A 26,945-nucleotide genomic window follows, 5' to 3' on the forward strand; every position below is an offset into this window, starting at 1 on the left:
GTAATCAAAAGAAAAACAAAAGTAAACTTCTCTGCATTTTTGATGAATTGTTTAAATATTAAGTATGGATGATTTGCCAAAAGAACAGAATGCATCTGAAAAAATTCCTGATGAATGAATGCCACTCCTCAATTTACTGATGAAGAACACTACCTGCATTGCAGTATGATGCCATTAGGTAGTTAATAGGATGAGCTCATTGTAGGAAATTATTTCATTCTGGTACAAAAGGACATTTTATTTGTGAAATAGTACATCTTGCTGGCTACAAAGCTACTTGAAACACATGAGAGAAACTTCTGGTGAGTCTCTCTTTAATGTGACTCTAAAGCAATCATGGTGCCTTAAATACGCAGTAGAGATGAAGAGGATGTAACTCCAGGTGTCCTCTAAGTCCATGTCAAGAAATACAAATTAATCCAGGCAGTGTTCTGCATGAAAGGGGTGGTGCAGCATTACATGGGGACCTGTCAGGTGATTGCATAACCCAGCTTTGACTTCTTTTTTCAGAGAGAGTTTATCCAGATAAACTGATTTATCAGTCAGATTTTTTTAAAATTTTAAAAAGATTATACCAGAACTGTTGTCAGTCAGATTTTTTTTAAAATTTTAAAAAGATTATACCAGAACTGTTGTGAAATTTTTAATTCTTTTAAATTCCTGTTTTTTTAGCAATATAGTGGTACAAAATCAACTTTAAATACTGTACTGTCAAGTGCTTCTATGGTGTAATACTTAAGTGTCTTTGAAATGTAAACGTTATAACTTTGGTGGAAGCTCTGAAGACTTTATAGCTACTTTAATAATGACTTTCTTTTCAAAATGTTTGTTTTTTCAGCTTGAAATAGAAAAATTGAAGAAAGCAGTGATGTCTACATGAGACAGCTATGGACTCAATGTTTTTAACTTGCCAGGAATTCAAAGCTGAACACAAGGAGAAGTGACTCTTATTTCATTATAATGGATGCTCTGGTGTTCTACAGTCTTAAAGAAAAAATATAATAAAAACAAAGGAATATAGTCTTATATTCAGAGAGATAAGAAAACAAAAAAGAATAATGGTGTAATTTTTTTGCCAATATAAAAGAGGCCTTATTTCATACTGTGCTGGAATTGCAGACCTTATTTTTTTGGTTTGCTTGAAAATACTACTGAATCTGTATAGAAAGGAGAGGGAATTCTTAATAGATTTTTATTGAATACCTGTAGCTTAATTTTTAAAGAGATCTATACTATAAATAGGGTGATCTGTCTTTGCAACTAATCTGTAAAATAGTCTGTTGGAAGGGATGGAATGACTGTATTGTAATTGTAGTCACTACTTTTCCCCTACATGCAAAAGGGAATATATAATATTTGTATAATTTTGGCAGTCTTACCCAGGGTTATGCTGTTGTGCCTGTCTGCAGTGAGAATACTCAACTTATGAACAGCATAGTCTGAATAATGAGATAGGAATTTGTTAGTGCAATGAAGCAGGTGAAACTCCTATGCATTGTAGAAAGATTGAATGATCTAATTCCAGTAGTTTAGCAGAACGGTTTGTCACTTGCACTATTGGATTAAAAAGGGATTTAAGACTTAATTGTGAAATCATGACAAAATTAACTGTTAAACCACAAAATGCAAGGAATACAGAAACAAAGCGAGGGTCCAGTCTCAACTCAACCTGTTGTGCCTAAAATATTACAGTGTAGAGGATGAAAGAGTAAACCTTAAGTCACAGCATCTGTACTTCTCTGTTTCTGAAGTCATCAGTCTTTCTAGTGGTTCAAGTATGCATCTTGATTTGTTTTTACAATAGTCAGGTTTTGTTTATAATATATCTCCAAATAAATCCCTTTGGAACTTTGATACTCTCAAAAGCTCTCAATATTTATATATTTATGCCATAAACTTTCTCAGTATATTGCATACCTCTAAACTTAGTAACATCTTTGTATTTTAATAAGTGATTGGAACAATTGCTTTGACATCATTGTGCTGGTGTCCAAGATGGTGTCTTTACTTTATGGAAAAGAAGTTGAGATCTTGTGGATTACCATTATCTTTAACCCCTGGGCTCAAAACTTGCACCAGAACAATACACAAATAATATGCAAAGTGATGGGAGGCAATGGTATTTATTGATGTGTTTGTCTGATTAAAGAATTAAAAAACATACAGCTTTAGAAAGCCAGTCAAATTCATTAGTTCTGTTAATCAGCTCATCTCCTTTAGGTCTGCTGTAACTTAAAAGACAAAAACATGCCTCATAGTTTGGCAACTTCACCAATAAAAGAAAGTAATTCAGCTTCTCTTCATGGGAGTAGTCATAAATCCAGTAACTATTCAGTGTGTCACTTGTTGAAGTGACATGGAAGTATTACTTTTTGAGAGTAATCCCACACCATGAAATTCTTCTACAGTTTGTGTCATCAAATACAAATGTCAAAAAGTTAATTGGGGAATGTTTGTCCACTACTGATTCAAATAGTTTGTGAAATTTCATTGAAATCTATTCAATACACTATGCAGGTATGGAGTAATATTTGCTAGTCAAATTGCTAGTAAGCTGATTTACTCTTAATGCTTTTAACCTTGAATTGCCCAAGTGCATCACAAATGAATTGAGGAATCATGTGCTGTCAACAGACACTAAACTCTTGCCTGGAATTCATGCCTGTAGAGCAGGTGATGAAAAACAAGAATTGAGCCTAATGGAGGACCCAATTTTGTTATACAAGCTCTTCACTGTGATTGGAGCATGAAACAAATCTTGGAAGGGGTTGCTCTGCAGAAATTGTGCCTGTATGTGAGCTTGCAGAGGATGACCAGAACAAGACAATCAGCTAAAGCCACAAATGAGAGGTGTTTGTTATTTAATGGCCTTTGTTCGCTCTAGCAATAAATGACCCAAGTGCAATGACTTGATTTAATAAACCCTCCTTTAAAAGTCGCTGCTATGAGTATTTGTAGCCGTAAGGAAGTTGCCCTGATGCGTGTCTGTCTTGTCTTCAGCTAGTGTTACATACTGGAGTGGAGGGGGAGAGGGTAATGGTTTTGAGACATTCCACAGTACAAGTTCCTAAGAGCAGTGTGCTTCACTGACTTGTCTACCGGTGCTGTAAAATGATGCATGCTATCCAAACTCAGCAAATAAAATGAGTATAAAAACCTCTTCAGGCATCTGCTCAATTCTGTTCAGGATTGTTTTGTATGCCCTTAAATTCTTTTCAAGGAGGAGTGGGGGGGGGGTAGAAGCAAAGTATTTATAATAGACCCCTTTAAAGTTTTCAGATTTCCATTATCTCACTGGGATGCTCTGGCTCCTGACTATCAGGGTGGTTTAGGATCCTTACAGTTGGAAAGCTCTGTTTTCCTTTGCAAATGTAACTGGGAATTTTTAACTTTAACTTTTCAGGATCTATTCATTCCCCCCATTTTTTCCTCTTGGCCCATATTGAACTAACCTTACTCTGCATCTTCAGAGGCTTTATTTAAGATCCCTATTGCCAGTCAGTAACATGGATAAATGCATGTTTGAATCCCTTCTTAAGTATATAGTGAAAACTGAAAACTGAGGGTATGGCATGTTTAATAGGGATATGGAAGGGGGAAAAGGCACATAAAGAATGAAACAGCAGAAGGGCATTTTTAAACTGCCAGGTTTTCATTTAATCTCAAGATTCTCTAAAAATCTTTTGGTAGTACAGAAGGTATAGTTTAAAAAAGCAAAATTACAGGTGTACTTGATTTTTTTCTGCAAAGATGATTTATTTTCATTAATATTCATGGAAGTGAATTTCTGATGGAAACCTGTGGTTATTGCAAGGTTTGAATTGTATAGCAAAGTATCTGTTGAACTTTTAAATAAATACCTTGTATTCATTAAGATAGCACAAGTCTGTTGTTACCTCTTTCCGAAGGAAATGGTAAACCTAGGTTCACACAGCTGCCTTTTGGCTGCTCTAAAAGTTACCTGAGATGTTTCTGATCTCTGAGAAAGCAGTTGATGAGCACAGCTGGTTGCAGATCTTGGGTAATTGGATTTTGCAGGAGCTGAGAAGACAAACCCCTCCCTGCATGTGCCTGAGGAATGCAAACAGCCCCAACCAGCTTGTAAAGCATCAGACTGATGCTGCTGGGGTCAGGGTTTGGAGTGCCTCTTTGTTGAGAATCATGGTTTCAATCTCTTTCCAAGCCCCCTGGGAGCCCAGATTGACACAGCTTCCTTCTGGGAGAAGCGGGTGGGTGTCTGAGGGCTGCAGGATGCTGGGCTTTGTGTCCTTCAGAGAACTCTTGATGTTGAGGAGGTGTTGAGAATCAAGGGCCATTCAGTTTTGCCATCGCAGTAAAGGTTCAGGGAGTGTGTAGAAGCACAGCTCCAAGACATGGGCAAGAAGCTTTCTGAAACCTGTCCATACCTTGACGTGATTTGGTTTTTAGCATTTCTTACTATAAAGTATTTTTCTAATTGATCTCTGTCTGTATTGTATCAAATTGTATCAATTTCACCTTCCCAGGTGGGTTCTGTTGGCTGTGCTTGATTGTGCCTGGCTAAATTCCTACTCAATCCTGATGTGAGGCTGGCTGTATCAAAGCAGAACAGTAAATCATACCTGTCTTTAGGTTAAAACTGTAGACATGCCTGTAACTGAGGACTGGCTGGAGTTGTGACAGCAGACAAAATGACAGGAAACCCCATAAGCTCCTGATGAACACATTGCAGGAATGTAGAAAAAAAAATCAGTGACCAGAGATCTTCCAAGTCAGCCCTGTGTGAAGGAGTGTTAGGAATTGCTCTTCTGTAGTGATAAACTACTTGCTGTACATTTCTGACTATTGGAAATCTGGCTCTTGAAGGTGAGATGATATTTAGAGAGCCAGCAGTGACCATGGCACAAGGTTCAGCTGATAACTGTCACCCTTTATGATGGGGTAGCCCTGAAAAAAGGTTATTATTTGCCCATTGAGGTTTTTAGCTGCACCAGGTGCTGTCAGTAATGTGCTCTTGCATTTATGAATGATATTACATTAACTTGACCAGATGTTGATCATTAGTGTTTTGAAGTCTTTAAGAGATTGTTGTTCAGGGAAGTTGGGGATGTCCCATCTCTGGAAGTGCTCAAGAACAGGTTGGAGGGCGCTTAAAGCACCCTGGAAGAGTGGAAGGTGTCCCTGCCCATGGCAGGGGGCTGGAACTGGATGGTGTTTAAGGTCCCTTCCAATCCAAACCTTTCAATGATTCTGTGAAATACAGGAGAGCAGAAGCTGCTGCCTGCAGCCAGAGGAAGGGCACCAACCCCACAGGTGTGATTCATCCCTGTGGACTCCTGGCAGAGGTGGCAATCTGGCAGATTGGTGGGTGTGTTTGTAAGGTGTTTTGTCATTTTGCAGTGCAATACCTTCATCTGCAAGTTCCTCAGCCTTAATCCAGTCAGGCAAGAAAAGAGGCAGCTGCTGCCCAACATTATTTCTTCATGGGAAAACTCCAAATGCGTTGGGGCACCCAGGCAGGGCTGGGTGAGACTGAGACTGGGGCAGGATGGCAGCAGATGAGTGGTTAGAGAGTCACGTCTGAGACCTTGGGGATCCCTGGCTGGGTTAACTTTGCTCACAGTATTCCCCAGACTTCTGGAAACAGTGAGTATTTCCACATAAAATAAAACCTGCTCATTAGAGCTGCTGGAGAACTGTCAGTGGTCTGTGAAATTGGTTAATTCATAATCTAAAATGCATTTAATTGCTAAGGCTGTCTTTACTGTGCACTTCTTTCCTTAGTTTTATGTTGTTTTTACATCTGTGAAAATAGATATTTTAATTAACCTCTGTTGTTTTGTTTTTTTTTTTTCTTGTAGTTTTGTAATTGGTCTCTAATCAGTGTTATCACTTTTAAGAAAATGTGGAGTTTTCTTATGGCTACATATAAAGATTCCTCTTAGAGCTTGCTTCACTTAAAGCTACACTTTCCAACTATGTTTCCTTTAAAAATACAACTGACAGCATTCTGAAGAATTAGGAGCTTTACTTTTTTTCCTTGGATGACCATGTGAACACTAAAGCCTCCTGCTGCAGCCTTAACTTGCTTGGTAGCAATGGCAGGTTATCATGTTATGGTGGTTTATTGAGTTTTAAGCAAGCCATGTGGCCATTCAAGCCCTAAAACCAATAGATTAGGTTCTGTAATAATGGGTTTAATACTTCTGATAAATGTTGTAGTTACGAGTTTGTAGTGTTTGGAAAAATATATTTCTCGAGCAAGTTATTGCAAAGTCAGTATAAATCTTAATTTTGTAAAAAATGTGCTTGTAATTTTTTTTGTGCAGGACACCTTTCCCTGTAGACTTAGCTGTAGTTTGTTTTCTGGAGCAGTGGACAGGGGAGAGAGGTGACTCCAGGTGATGAAGGACTCTTTGGACAGAGACTTTGGGTCCAGCATTGTGGGGGGTTTAACTTCCACAGTTGTCATTGTTTGGACAGATCCCTCTGTTTGCTGTGTCCATGTGGGGCCAGACTGCTGTACAGTGCATCCTGCCAGTAGTTAAAATCTGCATTAATATGGTTGGGGTAGAGGAAAGGAAGACAGTTCCATGGAGTTTTACAAGATACTTCAATTTTACCCAACAGGAGTCAGAGTAAGGGATTTGAACATAAGGCTGTGGGCATTAACCAACATAGGGATTACTTTTTAAATTCCTTTTTTTTTTTTTTTGCTCTTTTAAGAGACTCTTTGCTCTCTTGTAGCCACTGCCCATCCAGTCTCTCCTTGCTCTTTCCCTTCTATGAAGGGCTTTGGAATGAACTGGAGAAGGAGGATTGCTGGTGACAATCTCCTGAGCTGGTTGTGGAAGTGTCCCCTTACTAGAAAGTCCTTTTCACATGAGAGGGTATTGACACCTCAGCTGCTCGTGTACCTGTGTCCTGGCACATGGTTGGAGCAGAAACCTCTGGAACAGAGGAGTATCATGCTTACAGCTTCTTACAAAGGCAGGGATTATTGGCAGTTGATAGTTTATGATGAGAGACAAATCATCCTCTTTATGCTTTCATGTGTCCCAGTGCCACTATACCCATGTTTTTTCCTGAAGTAACAGTGACTTGCTGCTGTCTTGCTTGTTTTGCCCCGAGTTTCTCCAGCTGCACAGTGCTTGCCTTGGCAGGCTGCTGCAGTGCTGGGACTGGGTGGTTTCCAAGATGAGTCAAACAATGCAGCTGAGCGAGCTCCGTGTTCCACTGCTGGCAGGGGCCGGTGTCTCGGTGAGCCCGACATTCTTGGAGATGTCCCAGATTTCTGCCTCACTCAGAGGTAACAGCCCTAGGTGGGGTTCCACCCGTGATTAAATACAAAATGAATGTGAATTAATTAGTGGTGAGGCACGATGAGCTCAAGGATTCCGAGCTGTGAAATGGAATTGGCAATAAGCATTTAATGACTGCAGAAATCAGAAAGGAATTCAGTGCAGCCTTTCACCCCAAACCTGTAGGTGTTTCCCAGCCACCTCCCCTTCTTTGGCAATATTGATCCCAATATACTGCTTTGTTTTGCCTGATCCATTTTATTTCCTTAGAAGAGCTAGTGGCTGCTAGCTTTTAACCCAGAAAATGCTTTTCATATTAACAGCTGAATTCAGAGGCTGGCATGAGATTCTCCTTAAGAGCTACCTAAGAGATTCAGTGCATTAGTTGAACTCTTTTATGGTAATTTCATGATTAGGTAATAAACCCTACAAATCTGAAATCATAACATGGTGGACAAACATCACAGATGAAAGGGGCAGCCAGATGTGTGCCTAGGCCTTTGATGCTGTCAGATGGGAGAGCCTGGAGCCTCTGGATGGGAAAACACATCTCTGCTCTCCCAGTGCAGGACCCCTTCTGCTTCTGATCAGTATCATCTGTGCTGATCAGTATGTGTCAGGTGGAAAATTGAGGTGCTCCTCTCAAGGCATGGTAATTTGATGAGGTTTTTCATGTTGCCTTCTCTTGAGATCAAGCTGTCATCCTGTTTTGTCACTGTGCATTTGCTTCTTGCTTTAGTGGTTTAGCTCACTAACTTTTATGCATTTTATTTTTGATTTCTTTTTATTAAATTAATCTTTTTATACTTGTGATGATAGAAGATCAGTGTCTCAATTCTTCTGAGCCCACAGCAGCTGCTGTTTTTGCCTTGGACATGTCTAGCATCTAATTATGAGATTTGATGTATCATGTTGTTTTTCCTTCATTCCCTTTGCTGGATTATTTTTCTCTAACAAATATGCCTGTAACAAGTTGCATCCCAGGATGTTTAACTTTTATTAAGGACTGTGGGGAACTTCATGGAGGGAATAGAGGTCTGAATCCTTTTGCAAAGGAAATAACTCTTCACTCTGGCCCTTGTTTATCACAGTTTGATTTCTGGGCCCTGTGTGCCCACGTTTGCTACTCACATGGCAGGAACTGACCAAGGGAGCAGAGCATTGAACGCAGTGGAGATGAGACTGTCTTAAATCCCTTCAGAAGGGACACACAGGCTGAGAGGCTTTAATAAGCTTTCCAGCTTGCAGTTTACAGCATTGAACAGATTTTTTTTTTTTTAAAGAAAGGGCTCACAAGTCATTCAGTAAAGGAACTGAATTATGAATGCCTGAAAAAACACCTTGCAAGTCCAGTAAGGACATTTTCTGGCACAGGTTTAGCTGCTTTTTTACTAGTAAGTAATCAGACTGTGTTCAAAAAGTGGAAACAGAGATGTCTAAACTTTAACATCTTTATTCCAGGAGGAAATCAGCAAATGAGTGGTGATGGATGTGAGGGTGATCTACTGCCTGCTCTTTTGGGCTGCGCACTTCTTCCTGGCTGTGCCACACACCACTCCCAGGGTAAGTTTTACTAGATCAGGCTGCTCAAATCCCCATCAAGTGACCTTGAATACTTCCCAGGGATGAGGCAGCCACAGCCTGTCAGGACAGCCTGTTCCAGTGTCTCACCACCCTCATCATAAACAACTTCCTCCTCTGAGATCTGTGCATGATCTCAGTGTCACTTCAGTAGCAGGGTCCAACTGAAGGCTTCATATATAGAGGCAGACTTTAAGTAGAGAGTTCTCAGTTGGTCTGTGTGAGCAAAGGGCCACAAGCTCTGCACTCTGGACCTCAAAAGGACTATTTTCCTCTTGAAACCCTTTCTGGTTTGTACCAAGGAGTCATCTTTTACTTATTTATGTGAACATTCACTCTATGTTCCACTTCTTATTTTTCAGGTTCTTGGTAACGAATCAAAGACTGGTTATGAGCAAGGTACAGTGCCCTGGGTAATGCTTTGTGAAATGTTTATCAGTTATCAATACTTCACACCCCTGATGCATCACAGACCATGGTATACTGTCTTTCACCATGTAACAGTGTCTGCTTTGTTTATTTTCCAGATGCCTGTATAAATCTCATTCCCTGCCAAGATAATGGAGCAATTTGTATTCAGCCTTGCTCTCCCTCCTTCCATGGGGAGACAAGCTTTGTCTGTGAGGACAGAAAGTGGCAGATGCTGTCAGATGCTTGTGCAAGCCTGGATGTTCAGTCCCTTTTTCAGGTGAGGATGCTGTTGTGCACCTTGGCCTGTGCTTGTGACTTCTTGCAAAGACAGGCCCTCCTTCCATACACTTTCAGTCTTGAGCAAAGGGAGATGGGATCCTGAAACACAGAATACTTTGATAACAGGCTCTGACTTCGTGGAATCAAAGAACTGTTTATGTTTGAAAAGGCCTCTATGATCATTGAGTGAAACCATTATCCCAGCAGCACCACGTGAACCATGTCCTCAAGTGCCACCTCTACACCTTTTTTGAGCAAGTTCAGAAATTGTGATTCCACCACTTTCCTGGGCAGTCTGTTGCAATGCCTGACCACCCTTTCAGAAATTTTCCTAATATCTAAACCTCCCTTGATGTGACTGGAGACTATGGCCTCTTGTCCTATCACTTGTTACCTGTGAGAAGGGCTGACCCCCACCTCACTATTACCACATTTCAGGTAGCTGTAAAGAGTGATATGGCCCCCCTTGAGCCTCCTTTTTTCCAGACTGAACATTCCCAGATCCCTCAGTCACTCCTCATCAGACTTTGCTGTAGTTCTTTCACAATCTTTAATCAGATGATATGAAATAAATTTGGGAGGATTCTTTTGTTTCTGTGGAAACATAATTCAGAAATGAAGTTGCCTTGTTCACTTGGCTGGTGTTCCTCACGTGGATCTGAACCAAGTAGGTTGAAACTGAGGAAAGAACAACACCAAAGTGTGTAATAATCAGATGATTTATGACAAATTCTCCTCTGCTGCAAGATCCTTAATCAAGTCACTTAATCAAGTCACTCTGCATTTAGTTCTTGCCTCTTCATTCATGTGTGTAATATAACCATGATGTTCTTCTCAGGTGAGCTTTGGTCCTGGGTTTCAGTCCATCTGGCACCTTCTCTGCACACCCAGCACTGCATCTCTTGCCTAATTGTAGCTGTGGCTTCATTTTCATTCTTTTCATTAATTTTCTCAAATCTATTTCCTCTCTCCAGAGGATATCCCAAAGTGAACTCCCATGCTCTGGAGGACATCTTCCTTTTGTAGGAGGAGGAAAGCTAGGGCCTGGGAAGCCTGGAGATGGAGCAAAACATTTTGGTGCTGGGAATCATAGCTGCCAAGCTGATTTTTCATGCATCATCCCAGATATCCTGTCTTCACCAGCCATCCCAGGAAACATTGCTGATATAGTGGAATTGCTAAAGAAGATTTCCCTGCTGCTATCAGAGAATGTGACTAGAGGAAAAATGCAGGTATTTACTTTTATTGGCTTTGGGAGGTGCTTCTGAACTTTACGGAGCATCCACAAGTATTTTGTCCTTATGGCCATTGTCCAATGAAGTGCTGGCTGCAGGTCACATGGAGATCACCTGGAAAGAGTTTCCAGAGTGGGATATTTTGTTAGCAGAGAAACTTTTTAACTTATTCATGTGTGATGAAAATAGATTGTGGAGTTAAATGTCTTTAAAAGCAAAGGTTTTCAGGATCTGCTGTTATAGGCATGGGCTAATGTCACAGACATCTTTTCATTAAAAATCCTTTCTTAGGATTTTTCTTCCTGAGAAGCTGAGAGGCTTCAGGAACAAAATGTAAACAATGGTTATCTGCTGCTGTGGAATGCAACAGGTGCATCTGTGATTGGCCCATCTTGGATGTTTATAATTAATGTCCAATCCCAGCCCAATTAGCTTCGACTCTCTGTCCTTTATTATTCATTCCTTTCTATTCTTAGCTTAGCTAGCCTTCTGAGATGAAACTTTTCCTTCTATTCTTTTTAGTATAGTTATAATGTAATATATATATCATAAAATAATAAATCAAGCCTTCTGAACATGGAGTCAACATTTTCGTCTCTTCCCTCACCTGAAAACCCCTGTGAACACCATCACAGGCTAACAGTACAAGGAAGAATTACTTTCTAAAGTATGACACTGTAGGGAAGGCAGCCTTGTACAACAACAGCTGAGATCTTTGCCTGATGAACTCAGAGATCAGAGAGCAGGGGAAGAAATACAGAGAGGGTAGTAAAAATCAGACCTCCACTGTGGGTCAGCATCTGGAATAGAACTAGGCTGTCCTTTTTGCTTTATATTTACTTCTCTAATCACCTTTTGATGGAGGATATGAAGAGGATAGGACAATTCTAGTAATGAGAAGTTTGGTTTTGACTGGGATGGGTCATGGGAATATATTCATTGTCAAAAGAATTATTCCTTTTATAGAAATCACTCATGAATTAAATGAGCCTTTTTGGAGGCACTGCCAGGAGAATAATATTTGGTTTCTTCTAACACAAAACAAATTCTATTTTGCTTGTTTGTTTCAGAGTTACAGCAGGATAGCAAACCATATTCTGAACAGCTCCATCATTTCCAACTGGGCTTTTGTGAAGGACAGAAATGCTGGTTCAATATTACTGGACTCGGTGAATTTATTTGCTGGGAAACTTCTTCTAAGAAATGGGTCAGAAAGTATCCAGGAGCCCTTCATCGCCACCAAAGGCTACAGCATACACAGAAACACTTCAGAAAAGAGCTTTGACTTTTCCATGGAGTTCAACAGCACAGGCAATATTTCTGGCCACGTGGTGATTCCAGAGCAAGAGCTGCTGAGGTTGCCCAGAGCTTCCAAAGCCATCAGCGTTGCATTTCCAACGCTTGGAGCCATCCTGGGGACCAACCGGCCGGACCCCGCTGTTGTGAACGGGATGGTGCTGTCGGTGTCGCTGCCAGAGGAGTTCCAGAACGTTTTGCTCACCTTTGAGAAGCTGAACAAGCTGGAGCAGGTGGGGGCTCAATGCGTGGGGTGGCACTCGGCCGAGCGGCGCTGGGACCCGCGGGCGTGCCAGGTGCGCGCGCACAACGCCAGCGCCGTGGTTTGCGTCTGCGCCCACCGGCGCCGCACCTACAGAGCCTTCTCCATCCTGATGGCCCCGGCCGTGCCACGGAGCTCCCTGCTGGACTACATCACACGGGTGGGCCTGGGGCTGTCCATTCTCAGCCTGGTCCTCTGCCTCGTCGTCGAGGCCGTGGTGTGGCAGCATGTCACCAAAACTGAAATCACCTACATGCGCCACTTCTGCTTGGTCAACATTGCTGCCTCGCTTCTTGTTGCTGACGTCCTGTTCATCCTGGCAGCCATTGTGCACAATGCAGCCCTGAACTACCAGCTGTGTGTGGCAGCCACTTTTTTCCTTCACTTTTTCTATCTTGCCCTGTTTTTTTGGATGTTTACCTTGGGCCTCTTAATTCTCTATGGATTATTATTAATTTTTTTTAAGATAACAAGATCTGTATTCTTAGCTGCAGCATTCTCTATTGGATATGGATGTCCCTTGGTCATATCTGTCCTCACTGTTGCTATTACTGAACCAAAAAATGGGTATTTAAGGAGTGGAGCTTGCTGGCTCAATTGGTATGAGACAAAAGCCCTTTTGGCTTTTGTTGTACCTGCCCTGAGCATCATTGTCATGAATCTCATTGTGGTAGTCGTGGTTGTGGTGAAGACTGGGAGATCCTCCCTTGGAGATGGCTGCAAGTCACAAGATTTGAGCAGCATGATCCGAGTCAGCAAAAATGTTGCCCTTCTGACACCTCTGCTGGGCCTCACCTGGGGCTTTGGGTTAGCCACAATCATTGACAGCCGCTCTCTGGCCTTCCACGTCGTGTTTGCGCTGCTGAACGCCTTCCAGGTGAGCTCTGGGACACTGGGAGCAGTGTGGGTGCTCAGACCTTGAGCCTGGCATAAAGGTATCAGATCAAAGAGGGGCTGGCAGCAGGTGTGTGTGAAAAGCGGGATCTCAGCTCTCCCTTCCACCCGGTGCTTTCCCATGGCACATGCACGAGGCATCCCGGGCTGGTGTTCTAGGTGCAGATAGGTCATGGGACAAACTGGTCTGGTTGGAAGTGAATGAAGGAATAATCCCATGATTAATTTATGTTAGATGTAAAATACACCAGTTAATGTCCATAACTGCAAAGATGTCTGATCCTTATCAATTAACAATTACACAGAAAATTCTCCCTTCCAGTGAAGATGAGACTGGCCCAGGTGTCCCAGAGAAGCTGTGGATGCCCCATCCCTGGGAATGTTCAAGACCAGGCTGGATGGGGCTCTGAGCTACCTAGTGTAGTGGAAGGTGTTCCTGCCCATGTTGGAGGGTTGGAGTTGGATGTCCTTTAAGGTCAATTCCAACCCATTCCATTCCACAGCTGATTCCATGGTTTTGATTAACTCATCAGCATAAACACCCAGTGTTACCTGATGCACTGCTGCACACCCAGTCTGCCTTAGCTCTTCTTGGATCAGGCTGCCTTGAGTGGGCTGAGAAAGTCCTGGTTGGTTACCCATCAGTCCAGTTCACAGTCAGGATTAACACAGGTTATATCCATTCCTGCTGTTCCCAGAGAGCCCATGTGCCCTTGGTGGATAAACCCATTTTGTGCTTTGCTGTTACCTGAATCACAGGTGATTAGATCTCTCCTTAATGAAAAGACATCTAGAAACACTTAAGAAATATCATGTGGTTATGCTGGTTTTATTAACTGGTTTTGCAATTTCTTAGGGATTCTTCATCCTGTTGTTTGGGACACTTCTGGACAGAAAGGTACTTATTCTGGATTATATGAACATTTTCTACATCTTGAGAAACTGGTCCCTTTAATATTATTTATTTAAATCTGCAGACAAGAGAAGCCTTAAGGATGAACTGCTTTTCATCAAGGCGAAAGTGGGGTCTAGAAAAGGTAAAGGTTATTTATTTTCCTGTTAATGGCTAATTTACCAATTTACAAACCTTATTTGTATGTTAGAAGAATGGAACCATCCACTACATCTTACACCATGTAACACTTTTCAAATGTAAATTCTTGCTGAAGGACATACAGGTATCTCAAAAGTCTGCTCAGAATATTAAACTTCTAAATATCAGAAGTGGCAATTAATAGATTTTTGTGATTCTTGCATAACCTACTGCTATGGTTACAAAGTAAAAAGGGGTATTTTTAATCAATCTCTTCACCTGCAGATATCAAAGCCCCTTTGGTAGATAGTCCCAGTAACTTTTTTTTCCTCATATTAGATTTGCTTTAAGGTCACTGAATAAGGAAGGAATGGAATTAGGAATCATAAATCCCAATAGAATGGCCTGTTTCCTGCCTTCACAAAAATATAGATCTGTATACCAGTAGGGCTGCTTTAGGATGTCAGAGGATTGTTCTGCTTTAATCTGAGGGATAGGAACCACTCAGAGCCCAGCCAATGTCTTTGGTGCTAATTGATGTGTACTCCTGAGAGCTTGAGGGTCTTTCAGATATCAGAACAATTCATTAAAGCAATTCAACCTTAAGGAAACAAACTGTGTTTTAGCAGCTTCCTACAAAACTTTGGCAGAACTGAAGCGCTGACATCACTGAGCTGGTGTTTCCTACCTCTACAGGAAAACTTTTGTCTGTTGTCCTTAGATTTCTTTTGGTACCAAGGCTTAGTGGTTTCACACAGTGTCTCAAGAATTACCTGCAGTGTTTTGCTGTCTGCCAAAAGAAACTGTGTCAGTACAGTTTGGACACGGGAAAAATAATTTCTTTGCTTTTTTTCCAGTCTATTACTCAGTTATGATCCTTGTACTGAAAGCTGCAGAGGGTCTTCTAGTGACTCTGTGTTCAAATGTACATGGCTTATGAGGGGAAAATAGAGGGGTTAAGGCAGCTATTCCTCCTCTCTGAAATGGGTCATTTGGGGCAGGAGAGACTGTGCAACTTTGAGATGACAATTCTTTTATAGATCCAATAAAGGTGTTTCACGTCTTGTCAGGCATTGGGTCAGGATTGAAAGTTTGAAAGTTAAAATTCTCTCAAGACACCATCAATATAATAGTCTGGAAACAACAGATGGAAATTTCACTAATCCCATGACTCAGCAACATTTGATAAAAATATTGAGTGATCTCACAGGGCAAAACTTGGTGTGGAAACTATGGCTGTGTGTGCCTGGGAATTTGGGTTGATGTTGTCACTCACCTGGGTGGAAGAAACCACGTGTAGGTGTTTACTGTGGCATAACAGAGGGGAAAGGTGTGAGTCATCCATTTTTGTAAACTTGGGTGTAAACATGGAGTTTGACTCATTAGAGTTGAAGAAGTTTGTCACACCTGAGATGATTGTTTAAAAAAAAAAAAAAGTCTTGTTTCAGAGAGCTTCAGAATCATGGGATTGTTTAGGTTGAAAAAGATCTCTGAGATCGAGTCCTACTGTGAACTCAGCACTGCCAAACCCACCACTAAACCATGTCCCCAAGGGTCACATCTATGTGACTTTTAAATACCTTCAGGGACTTCATGGTGACTCCACCGCTGCAATGGGCAGCCTGTTCTAATGGTTGACAACTCTGTTGGTGAGGGAATTGTTCCTAATATACAATCTAAATCCCCCTGGCACAAGTTGAGGCCATTTCTTTTTGTCCTGTTGCTTGTTACATGAGAAAAGAGCCCGACCCCACCTGGCTGTCCCCTCCTGTCAGGAGCTGTGCAGAGCCAGAAGGTCCCCCCTGAGCCTCCTTTTCTCCAGGCTGAGCCCCTTTCCCAGCTCCCTCAGCTGCTCCTCATCAGACCTGTGCTCCAGAGCCTTCCCCAGCTCCCTTCCCTTTTCTGGACATGCTCCAGCCCCTCAATGTCCTTCCTGCACTGAGGGGCCCAAAGTGGGACTGTGCATCTGGGGGTTCAATGGTTGCTGTAAAACACGGGAAGGGTGATGCAGACTGTGCCTTCAGTGAAGTCTCTGAATTTCCCCAGACCTGCAGGAGCCTTTCCTGTGGGTCACATTTTAAGGTGACCATCTTGTGATGTTTCTCACAGGATCCTGAGGCACCTCCTGTTTGAAATGGACCCTCCACCTCCACAGATGATACTTGTAATCTGACCTGATTGTTTTCCCTCCTAGTCCTAGCAGTGAGCTCTTGTCTTCAGTGGATTTGAGCAGCGAGAAGAAAGGGAGGACTTCTTGCAGAGATGCTGGTTTGAGGGCAGCTGAAGAGCCTGACCAGCTCAGAGCATGGACAGCCCTGTCTGGGAGCACAACCACAGGAAGCATCATGAAAACCAGAAGAGAAAAGGCCCTGAACCTGCTGTCAGGAGAAGGAAACCATCAGTGTTGCTGCAGGCCTTGGAGGAAACAGGCTGAAACACAAAACTTGTTTCTCACCTTTGTGAAAACTGCTGTGAGGAGAGATTGTCCTTGTTTGCCATTTCAGTGCTTCAATTCTTTCTCCTTTTCTTCTTTTCTTTTCTTCTTTTCTTTCTTTTTTTTTTGGCAATGCAATAAGGAGCTGTACAGTATGTGGAGCTGTTCTAAAATTATTTAATTTTTCATGTGATGTACAAATGTTGAGGATTATCTAGCTGATTTTGGTTGTCTTTTGGGAAAAGCTGATTCTATTTGTTGCTACTGTATTCATCATTTCCATTTGTCCTCCCAGAGTGATGGACCTGTTTCTGCATTGCAGAAACACTGTTCTCTCCCTCCCAATATTTGTTGTCTCCATCTCAGTACTTGTACTTTTGTGTCAGAGGAATTGTACAAAGCCCTTTTCTGATCTGTCAGGACAGAATTTTCATTCTTTTTCCTGTCCTGCAAGACAATGACAGAGATGAACAAGAGAGAGGACTCTGGTAATAATCAGTTTCCCCCTTTAGATGTGGGAAAGCAAGCAGAGCTGAATCAAATGATGGAAATCTCCTGTGCAATGTCCTAACAAAGGAGATTATTTCTGCATGTGAGATGGGGTGTGTGGACAGAAAATCTGTCCTTGTTCTGAGAAACCCTTTCCAAGGAAGGCCTTGATGGAAGCATTATTGACTCCTGTCAGGATAAATTGATGGTTTCAAATGAAAATAAAGTTGAAATTTTGTCATTGTTTCTAACAAGTGGTACTTACCCTTCTCTACCAAAAATGTAGATAAATGCCCTGTAGTACTACCTCAACTCAAAAATCACTCAAACCTACGTGACTTCCCATACATTTGAAATATAGAAGATTTAAGCAAAATAACACAGTTCAATGTCAACAACAAGCCTCTATTGAAGAGGGACAAAAATGCCCTGGCATGGAAAACCCACAGCCAGATGTTCTGGTGGGAGAAGCTGAGGAGGGTCTGGAGGGCAGAGCTGTGCCTGGGCCATTTCTTATCCTCAGGACTCTGCTGCTTCCTCTCCTCTCTTCTTTCCTCGTAGACTGATCTTGTTACAGGAGTCCATCCCTGCTCCTGTCACATAGCCCATCTGCATGTTGGAGAGCTTTATTCAAATAGAGGTAAAATTGGGTCTGTCTGCTGCTGTAACAAATTTAAAAAGACCATTACCCCAAGGTCTGCTTCTTGGTGTCATTTTTTTAATGAAATGATTGGAGTTTTTTTTTTGGAACCTGAAAATTTAAACAAACTTAACATAGCCCAGCACCTGCCCTCCTCTCACATGTGTGCATGTTAAACCAGTCTGTTAAACTGTGGAATTTATAGATGGTCTTGGGTAAGGCTTCCTTTATTATACAGACCCTTTCCAGAATCCAGGAAATTCAGCAGGATTTTGCTCCAGCAAAAGCACCATGAAAGGAATCTGTTTCATCTGCTGTTTATCAAGGGGTGTTTGAAGCATGGTGCTTATTTTCAGCACCTGGCACATATCAGTATTTTCCCCTGTGTTTTATGGTCATTTAGGTATTTAAAAATAACAGGGGTGGGGAAGCTTTACAGAGAACCAGTTCATGGTCCTGGATGAGGAGGAGCACTGAGCCTCTATTTTTAATTTTTAAAACTGTGCAGGAGCATTTAATGAATAAATATATTTGAGGGGTGAAAGCTGTAGCTGTCCTTCGTGGGCTGTAAACTGGTGTTTTTCTGAATGCCATGGGCTGACAGCCCAGCTTTAATTGCAGCTGAGGAGAGGGAACCACCAGAGCTGGAATTCTGCCAGTTTCACAAATTATCTGTGTAGCAACAGCTTAATAAGGTCAGTGTTGTGTGGGACAGTTGGACTCCTTGATGTGCAGGAGCTTGGTTGGAGCTGTTCCACCCGGCTGCCAAAGTGGTGAGCCCTGAAATCCCCCAGTGCCCTCCCTGCCAGGGTGTCACAATTCATTGCACATCCCATTTCACTCCATGGCTTACAGCACTGGCTGAGCATGTGGTCACACAAACAGGGTCTGCAGGGCCACATCTTTCCAAAGTTAAGTCTCATTTCAGGGGGAAAGCACAGTTTGGGACATGCAGCACTATTTCACCTCCTGCCCCACTGGGAGGATGCTCCTAAAATCCCAGGTGGATGTGCACCCAGGAAAGGGCCTCTTGGTAGCCCTGCCTCCTTCTCTGGCTCATTTCAGTGGTTTTGTTTAGGTCAACAGCATGATGGGAATGTATTTTTGGCACAGAAATCTGTGAATGCCAGGGTCAAAATGCTAAATTCATCTGTATTCCTCTTCCCTGCTCCCCAGGTCAGATGTCCCATTTGTATCCTGCAGGCAGGGGAATGTTGATTATGTAGTTTACAGTTTCTAACATATTCTGTATTATGAAGCAGATTATTTTTGTTTTCATTCTCTCAAGGGGGGCACAATCAATATCAAATTGATACTGGTTCCAGCTGAACCTGTATCTCATCTGTATCTGTAACCTGTAGTTTATCTATCTGTATCAGCTGAACTTGATAGAAGTTCCAGCTGAACTTGGGGAAGAACTTTGCTGTGCAGTGAGTGAGCAAAGTTCTTCCTCAAGTTCAGAGATCATGTGGAGTCTCCCTCACTGGAGATATTCCACAACCATCTGGTCACAATCCTGTGCAATGTCCTGTGGGATGATGCTTGAGCAGGAATTTTGGATCAGATGACTCCAATGTGGTCCCATCCAACTTGACCCATTCTGTGATTCTGTAAAATGCCATTGCAGTTGTTTAGAATTTTAACCTCCCTGTTAGATTTTAATGTAATGAAATCTTTCCATGTTTTTTCTCTGAACACTGTGGTTGGAGATGTTTTTCTTCAGTAACTTCCACCTGGACACAGCAGAGAAGCCTTTCCAATGGTGTAAAGCTTGTGAACATGTTTACATGCCATGTGAGTTTCAGATCAGATGTGCCTGGACACTGGGTGTTCCTTCAGGCTCCTCAGTTCCCCTTGTATCCAAAACCCAGCCTGGCTCCAGTGATACCCTCAGGCTTTGGGAAAAGGTGCCTGTCCCTTCTGATCTGACAAAAATAGTTCATCTGCCACTAATTACTGCAGCCATGTGCTAAGGCCATTCTTTTTCACAACTGGAAAACATAATCAGAGGTCTATTTATTTACTTAACTGCAGCCAGTCAGTGGAATGGCACTTTTATTTGCTCAGCAGTGCTAAACTTTAAAAGCCCTGTGCTCTCTTGCTTACTTAAGCATCAATCTTTAATTATAGCTCTGGAACCCCCATAAAAGATGTATGTGTACCCTTTGGGTACTTTTGTTTCAGGTTGAGACCAGTAATAAATCATCTCTTTGGGCTGTTTGAGGATTAAGTGTTGAACAATGGATTGATTAGCAAGATCATTCCAAGCCTTGGGCAGTGCAAGTTGAGTTTTATCATGTAATTCCTATTCATGCTGCAGCACCTCTGGGCAGGGAACAGGCAGACTGTTGCAATTACCGGGCTGTTGGAAGATGGAGCTATATTTAGCTTGAGTTTGGCTTTAAATATCCTTGTTTAAGAAGGTTAAGTTAACAGAGGAGTGAGTGTTTTGAGAAGCACTGAGTTTTCCTTACCCTGGTGCTGCTAAACAAGCTTTCAGTAAACACCAGTTCCTGGGCTCTGTGCAGTGGTGTGAAGGCAGATCCCCAGCCTGTGAAATGGTCCCTGGTGCCCTCAACACTTGATCCCTGTCCCAGGCTGTCCTTCCCACTGCAGTATTGATATCAGCAGCCAAATGGGAATTTCTGGGGTTACAGTGGACATCTCCAGGCACAGCTCTCTGGAAAAGGAAGCTGGGGCACTTCTTTACATCAGTATACCTGCACTGATGCCAACCCTTTTAATACACCCTGCTGCCCATTTGTAGTACCTTTGGCCCACATCCTTGCTCTCAGAGTGCTTATCTTCCAGAAATGCCCCACTGATGTCAATATTTCATCCTGGCTTTTTGTGTTACAAAGGAGCAGAACTGGGCTTGGGGTACCCTTGGCCTGTTTAAATCCCATCAGATCCCTCACCCTGCTCTGTGCCTTTCTGCTGTTCCCACAGCAAATTATCCATTTTTTCCTGGGTAATGACAGTTACTCACTCAATCCTTGTTTCTGTCATGCTGCAGCTGAAAATCTCCCACATTGCTGAGATGGTTGGGTTGGGAGCCCTGGGACAGCCTGGATTTCTCCTGCATTATTACAAAATGTTATCTTAATCCCTGCTCATTGCAGAGAGCCTGGGGGATTCATCTGTGCAGCTGGAGAGGTGCAGCAGAAATCCCCTGGTTATCTGCTGTGCCTCAAGCGCAGAGCAGGGATGGGGCACTGGAACAGGGGATTTTAACTCCTTTATCAATAAGCTGTAAAGCTCCTGGAGTGTAATGTGTGTCAGGCTCTGTCAAAAGATCTATTGAAGACAAGACTTGAAGGCTGACTTTGAAGTGTGCTGATTAGCACTAAAATTTCCTTTAAAATGAACTGCCAAGCTCTAAGTGTCTTAAAAATGTCTGCTTTGGGGAAAAGGCTCACTGATACTTTTTTAAAGCTTTTATATTCTAAACCAGAAGTAACTGCTGAGATTAACCAGAGGCTTCTCTTCTCTCATGTGATCAAACCACCTTTCAAGTTTCTTTTGATAGATTGACCTGTCGCTTGTTTCCCTTTCAGAAGAGGAGTTGTATTGAATTTGTATTGATTTCCATTTTTGGTAGCAGACAGAACAATTAATTTAGTACACAAATGCACCCATCGTGTTACAAGATGTGTTAAAGTAATAGGAATTTGGGTCTTCTTCCTGTAATGAATGTGTGTGAAAACCTGCAAGGAAAAAGGAGCTCTCCCAGGTGATCTGTGCTACAGTTCTAATCTAAGCATGTTTGGCAGCAGCAGAAGGCAGCCCCTGTGGAGGATGCTTCACTGTGAGGCGTTTATGAGGAATAAACATGCAAAATGTGATGCTCCTAATGAATATGTGCTTCCTTTTTTCTAAAGGAATGCTTCCTGTATTGCTGGTTAAGATCTTAAATTAGAATCACAGAATGGTTTGGATTGGAAAGGACCTTAAAGATCATTTAATTCCAACCCCCTGCCATGGGCAGGGATACCTTCCACAATCCCAGGTTGCTCCAAGCCCTGTCCAACCTGATCTGGAACACTTCCAGGGATCGGACAGCCACAGTTTCTCTGGGCAATCTCCTCCAGTGTCTCAGTACCCTCACAATAAATAATTTCTTTCTAATATCCAATCTAATTTTTCCCTCTTTCAGTTTGTACCCATTACTCCTTGTCCTGACACTGCAGTTCCTGAAAAAGAGGTCTCCACACAACTTTCTCTTCTTGCAGAATTATGGTTAGTTAATAATTTTGTGTCATTATGGTTGTGTTGCTTCTGGTGAAAGGTGACTGAAAGACACCAATTCTAGGTTTTGAAGAAGGTTTTGTCTCTGAAGTATCCTGGAGAGGGTCAGTCTGAATCAGGTTGCACATCTCTATAGCAGCTTTTGGATGAAGTTCATGATTTTGTTTTCTCTAACAACATGTTTCTCGGTATATTAACTTGACTTTTGTTTTTATTTTTTTTTTTAGTAAGGACTTGTAAAGGTAGAAAGGAGTAGATTCATTCATTGGCTTTGTCACCAGGCTTAAAGGTGTGTGTAGGTATGCACATGTATCAAAATACACTGCACAACCTTTGTGCAGTAAAAAATACATCTCTTCATGCAGTTTCAATGGAGGCTGTGCCTGGAATAATTTACTTTTGCTAATGTCTTTATATGGCTTTGGATAAGTAGAGCCATTTCAAATAAATCACTGAACCAATTAAGCAAATCCTACCTTTGATAGGATTAAAATTTCCCAATTTGTGGCCAGCAGCAAGGATGTGGTATCTGTTAGAGCTTGTGTGGCTGGGGCCCCAGAGAAATGCAATTGTTTGTTGCCTGCACTCATCTAAGGAAGAGGAGGAAAAACAAATTTATTTTTTTCTTGTGTGTCTTCAAAGATACAGGCAGTAACTTTTCAGAGAGGCTGAAGTAAAGGCAAAAAGTTTTTCCCTAAAGGCAGACTGAAGGATTTTAGAGATGGAAATTATGTGGACAACATGGAAATATGAAAACAATATGGAATAGAATAAAATAAAGTCCTTTTGCTTACAAAGAAGTCATAACTTTTGGTTAAAAAAATGGAATGTTTTAGAGATTTGCTCTTTTATTATCAGCAAAAAAGGAATTTTCTGGGAGGAGCAGAAGAAAGGATCCTTTGTCCTCTTCAAAATGATCCACCAAAAGAATTGGAAGCAATCACATGATGAAGAGTCAGTGAAAACAATTTTTTTTTCTTTTGAAAGTGTTGAATTTGAGATGAAAATCTGGTTTTGAGTCCTTGTTCAATATTTCCTGGCTGTAGTGTGGACCCAACACTGGTCGTTCTTACCCTTTTGTTTGCTGCTTTCTGTCAGGAACTCTGTGGTAGATTTTCAGATGTGCTGTGTCTTTATGTTCTCCTCAGTTCTCAGCTTGTTTACTCAATGTGCTCAGTGCTGAGCTGAAAACCATCCCTGGAACACATTTTGTTTTGCTCAGTGTGAGCTGAGCACCTTTGGAAATGGGTGGCCTGACTCTCAGGCACATGGAAAACACTGTGAGCTCTTCAGCCTTGTGTAGTCCCATGTGAAGCCAGGGAGGAGCCCAGGACAGGCTGAGCATCTCCAGGCAGGCTGAGTGGTCAGGGAGCAGCACCCAGGTAAAACTTTGGGCTCCTTGTGTGACCTGGATAAAAGCATTTTTTAAAAGTCAAAGTCATCTTGCTCAGCACATTCACGCTTTCCTTCTCCTGACAAGACAGACTCTGAAGGTGCAAATCTAATGGAATCTGTCATTTTAATGTCATAGATTTTCACCCTCTCATCAGTGTGAGCACAGGCCTGTGGGGAATTTGCAGTGTGAGCTCTGAGCTCTCCATCCTGTGAAGAACCTCATTTATTAACCAGAGCCAGCTGCACAAAGCAAATCCAAAAGGCAGTGATTTTTAAAGCACAAAATTACGTATTCAAAGGAATAATACCCACAAACTTGATCTCTTTATTGACCTAATCCAAAACCAAAAAACAGGTTTTCCACCTCTGAGACTGTGGCATAATCTTAAATAATTATTTCAGATATTAACAATTTTGAAGATGAATTAGAGATCTGCATAGCCTCAGATCTTAAAGAGGTTCTTACAGAAGTCAGTAAGAAAATACAGGGAGTGTGTAAAACAATTCTCTATCTCCCTGAGCCCACCTCCTCACAGGGGAGTTTTTTTTCTTTCAGTGTAGCAGAAAGCATGCATGAGATTGTTAAATACAGCCCATTTTCACTAATTTATAATCACTTTCTGTCTCTCTGTGTGCAGGGAAATAATCCATGCTCACTGCTAAGCACCTCATTCACTACCCAAATATATCAGGAGTAATGCCAGCATGCACCAGCCCTTTCTATGATTCCATGATGCTGTTTATAGGAAAAATGTTGTAAATTCAGCCATGTTTTACTGGGAACTTTCAGAAATTTCAGATATCTGCATTTGGCTTTGTATTTTCTGTAAATATTGACCTAACTATTTAGAGCAAAGGTGATGAGACAAAGACCTTTAGTCACTCAGGCAAAAAATTTACCCAGCCTTCAACCTGGACCTTGCCATCCTCTCCCTGGGACTCTCAAACAGGTTATTGCCTTTTCCCACAGGGAAATTTTGAGGAAATGGAGCAATTTGCAAATGGAGGCATTTGCAGCTGAATGCTTTCCTCAGCTTCTGTCCTTCCCTCAGCTCTGAGACAGACTGTGCAGCATTCCATAAGAAAAATGAAATTTCCCTGGAAAAAGTCCATGTCTGTCTTTTCCTCCTGGGGGGGTGAGGCAGGAAATATTGCAGAGCATCACTGCAGGTGTGGGCACTGTGAGGATCTGCTGGGGCCATGGGTGGGACCAGAGATGGGCAGGGAGGAGGAAGAGAAAGGAACTCCTGGATCATCTGCACAAGAAACTACATGGTCAGTACATGTGGATTTGTTAATTTTTGGTGTGAGTGTTGTCCAGGATGAGTCTTCTTTCTGCATCTATCTGTATCTTTCTGTGTCCTGAATAAAACTTCTAAAAATGACTGAACAACAAGTGGATAAAACTGGAATTTTATTCTCAATTTCATTGCACCCATATTTTACGGAAAAAGTTGGGGTTCTTTCAAATTCATGAACATTTGGTTAAGCACTTTATGGGAACAGTGAGCCAACATTCTCCCTGTAAAATCTTTCGTTTCCAGATTTGCTTGCTACCAGAACTTGGCTCGTGCATAGTTGTACCACAGACTCTAAATACAACACAAATAACAGTTCTGCTTCCTGTGTAATGGGCAAGCATGAGCAGATGTTTTACAAGGCCAGTTCATCTTCTCTCACTCCATTTTGTTCCCCAACCCTTGTATTTGTTCCAGAGTCCTTCCACATGGAGTAACTGATACCAGTTACTAGAGGTTTAACTGAAATTTAGGCAAAGTGTGTCAAATAAAAAAAAATGCCCAAGACACACATTAGAATTAATTCACAACCCTCCCCCTTCCTCCATGCTTGACACATTTGTTTCTTTTTCTTCATATTAAAATACAGTTCTAGTGATTTGCCTCTGTGACTAAATGTACTCTCAGAAAACCCTCTTTTCTTAATCAGTTCTCTAGATTTTTCTGTGCTATTTGGGATTTTCTAAAATAGTTTGTCATTGGAGCTGCCTGTTGCATTCTAAGATGTAATCACAGCTAGATAAGGGCTGAAAGAATTCCTTAGGCAAAATAATGGAAACATCTTTTTGTCTTGGCAAGTTAAAGCACAATTTCATCTTTGCATGTACAATGGCTACAGCAGCTGAACATTTTATGCTGTTGGTACTTGCTTTCATTAGAAATGTGAGGTGATGTGACTTTTCCTATTATTATGTTATTTCTCTTTAGGGGAAAATGTCAGTGTGACCTGATTAAATTAACATTCTTGAGGCAATTTCTGGCTGTGAACTTTTCTCAGGAAAAATCACTCATATGTGCTGATCATCTTGAACTTTAGCGTGAATTGGGCACACACTAATTCTGCTGGCAAATTGTTAATTAAGAAAAACCCTAAATTATGCTTTGCAAAGCTGTTAAAAGCCAATCACAAAGGTATAGACAAAAATCTCTTTCTTTTAGGGCTCCCTACGATGACTTGTGAACAATAATATTAGAAATAGTTTAGTTATATTTCAGGATTCCAAAAATCTCAAGAAGATTGAATGGATAGTATAATAGATACAGAAGATCAGTAGTTAACTAATTTTAAAATTGACTTGGGGTGTAAGGAGAAAACATTGCTGTGAAATATCTGGGACCCTTTCATCAAATTCTGTGGGAGCAAGAAAGAAAAATTTACCTGTAGATTTCTGCTTAGGAATAGTCATTACAGGTTTACAATCTGAAGTAAGAAACAAGGATTATAATACCATAAAGTGTTCAGAAAAAAATAATAGTGCACAATCTCAACTTCATGTAGTTGGCAGACTGTAGATTTCAGCCAGAAAACCTTTCCAAGCTTGAACAAACCTGATTTTACTGGGAGTTTAGAGGACCATAATGCAGTAATGCATCAAAGTAAAATTGTAAGACATCCCTCAATTGTGCACACGAAGGCAGGTCATGGTGAACGTGTTTCTAGGGATGCTGTCTTGGTTTCAAAAGCCAGGTGTCTGCTAAGGAAGGCAGGAGCTTCCCTTGAAATGGGAAATGTAAACCCCCTCCCTCGGAATGATTATAATTTTGAAATTAAGGGGCTCTCAGGCAAAAATATAGGAGTAGAAATAGCAGGTTTTTATTAAGGAAACAAATAAAAATAATATAAAAATGCAGTAATACAAAACAACACTGACAGAGTCAGAATACAACCTGACACCCTGTGGGTCAGGGTAGTGGCAGCAGTCCCATTAAATGGTGGCTGCAGCCCACTTGCAGTGCCAGCTGTGGTTCTGTTGGAGCAGAGATCCCGTAGAAGTGTGGAATTTTCCTCTGAGTGTGCAGTGGTGGTGTAGATGGGCCCGGTCTTCCTCTGGGAATCCAGTGGGCAAAGGTTGCTGTGGTGTTCCCAGGGTCAGATTATATCCAGGTAGGAATGCTTGGCTCCTCCCCCTGGGCAGAGCATCTCCCCATGGGATGATGTAATTTTATCAGT

General features: G+C 41.7%; 2 protein-coding genes across 2 annotated transcripts in view; both read left to right on the forward strand.

The window, feature by feature from the left end:
• CD2AP (CD2 associated protein) overlaps positions 1–3,878 on the forward strand; it is a 77,488-nt gene extending 73,610 nt beyond the window's left edge. The window contains exon 18 of the mRNA XM_036380685.1: positions 839–3,878. Within this exon, the coding sequence (XP_036236578.1) occupies positions 839–880 (42 nt within the window). The 3' untranslated portion in view covers positions 881–3,878. The remainder of the gene's footprint in view (positions 1–838) is intronic.
• Positions 3,879–8,765: 4,887 nt separating this feature from the next.
• ADGRF4 (adhesion G protein-coupled receptor F4) lies at positions 8,766–17,448 on the forward strand. The gene is made up of 8 exons (XM_036380483.2): positions 8,766–8,843; positions 9,224–9,260; positions 9,389–9,549; positions 10,526–10,783; positions 11,857–13,221; positions 14,095–14,136; positions 14,216–14,275; positions 16,466–17,448. The coding sequence occupies exons 1-8, from the start codon at positions 8,766–8,768 to the stop codon at positions 16,469–16,471; spliced, it is 2,007 nt and encodes a 668-aa protein (XP_036236376.2). The 3' UTR covers positions 16,472–17,448.
• Positions 17,449–26,945: the final 9,497 nt, after the last annotated feature.

The sequence above is a fragment of the Molothrus ater genome, chromosome 3, assembly GCF_012460135.2.
Source record: "Molothrus ater isolate BHLD 08-10-18 breed brown headed cowbird chromosome 3, BPBGC_Mater_1.1, whole genome shotgun sequence".
NCBI lineage: Eukaryota > Metazoa > Chordata > Aves > Passeriformes > Icteridae > Molothrus > Molothrus ater.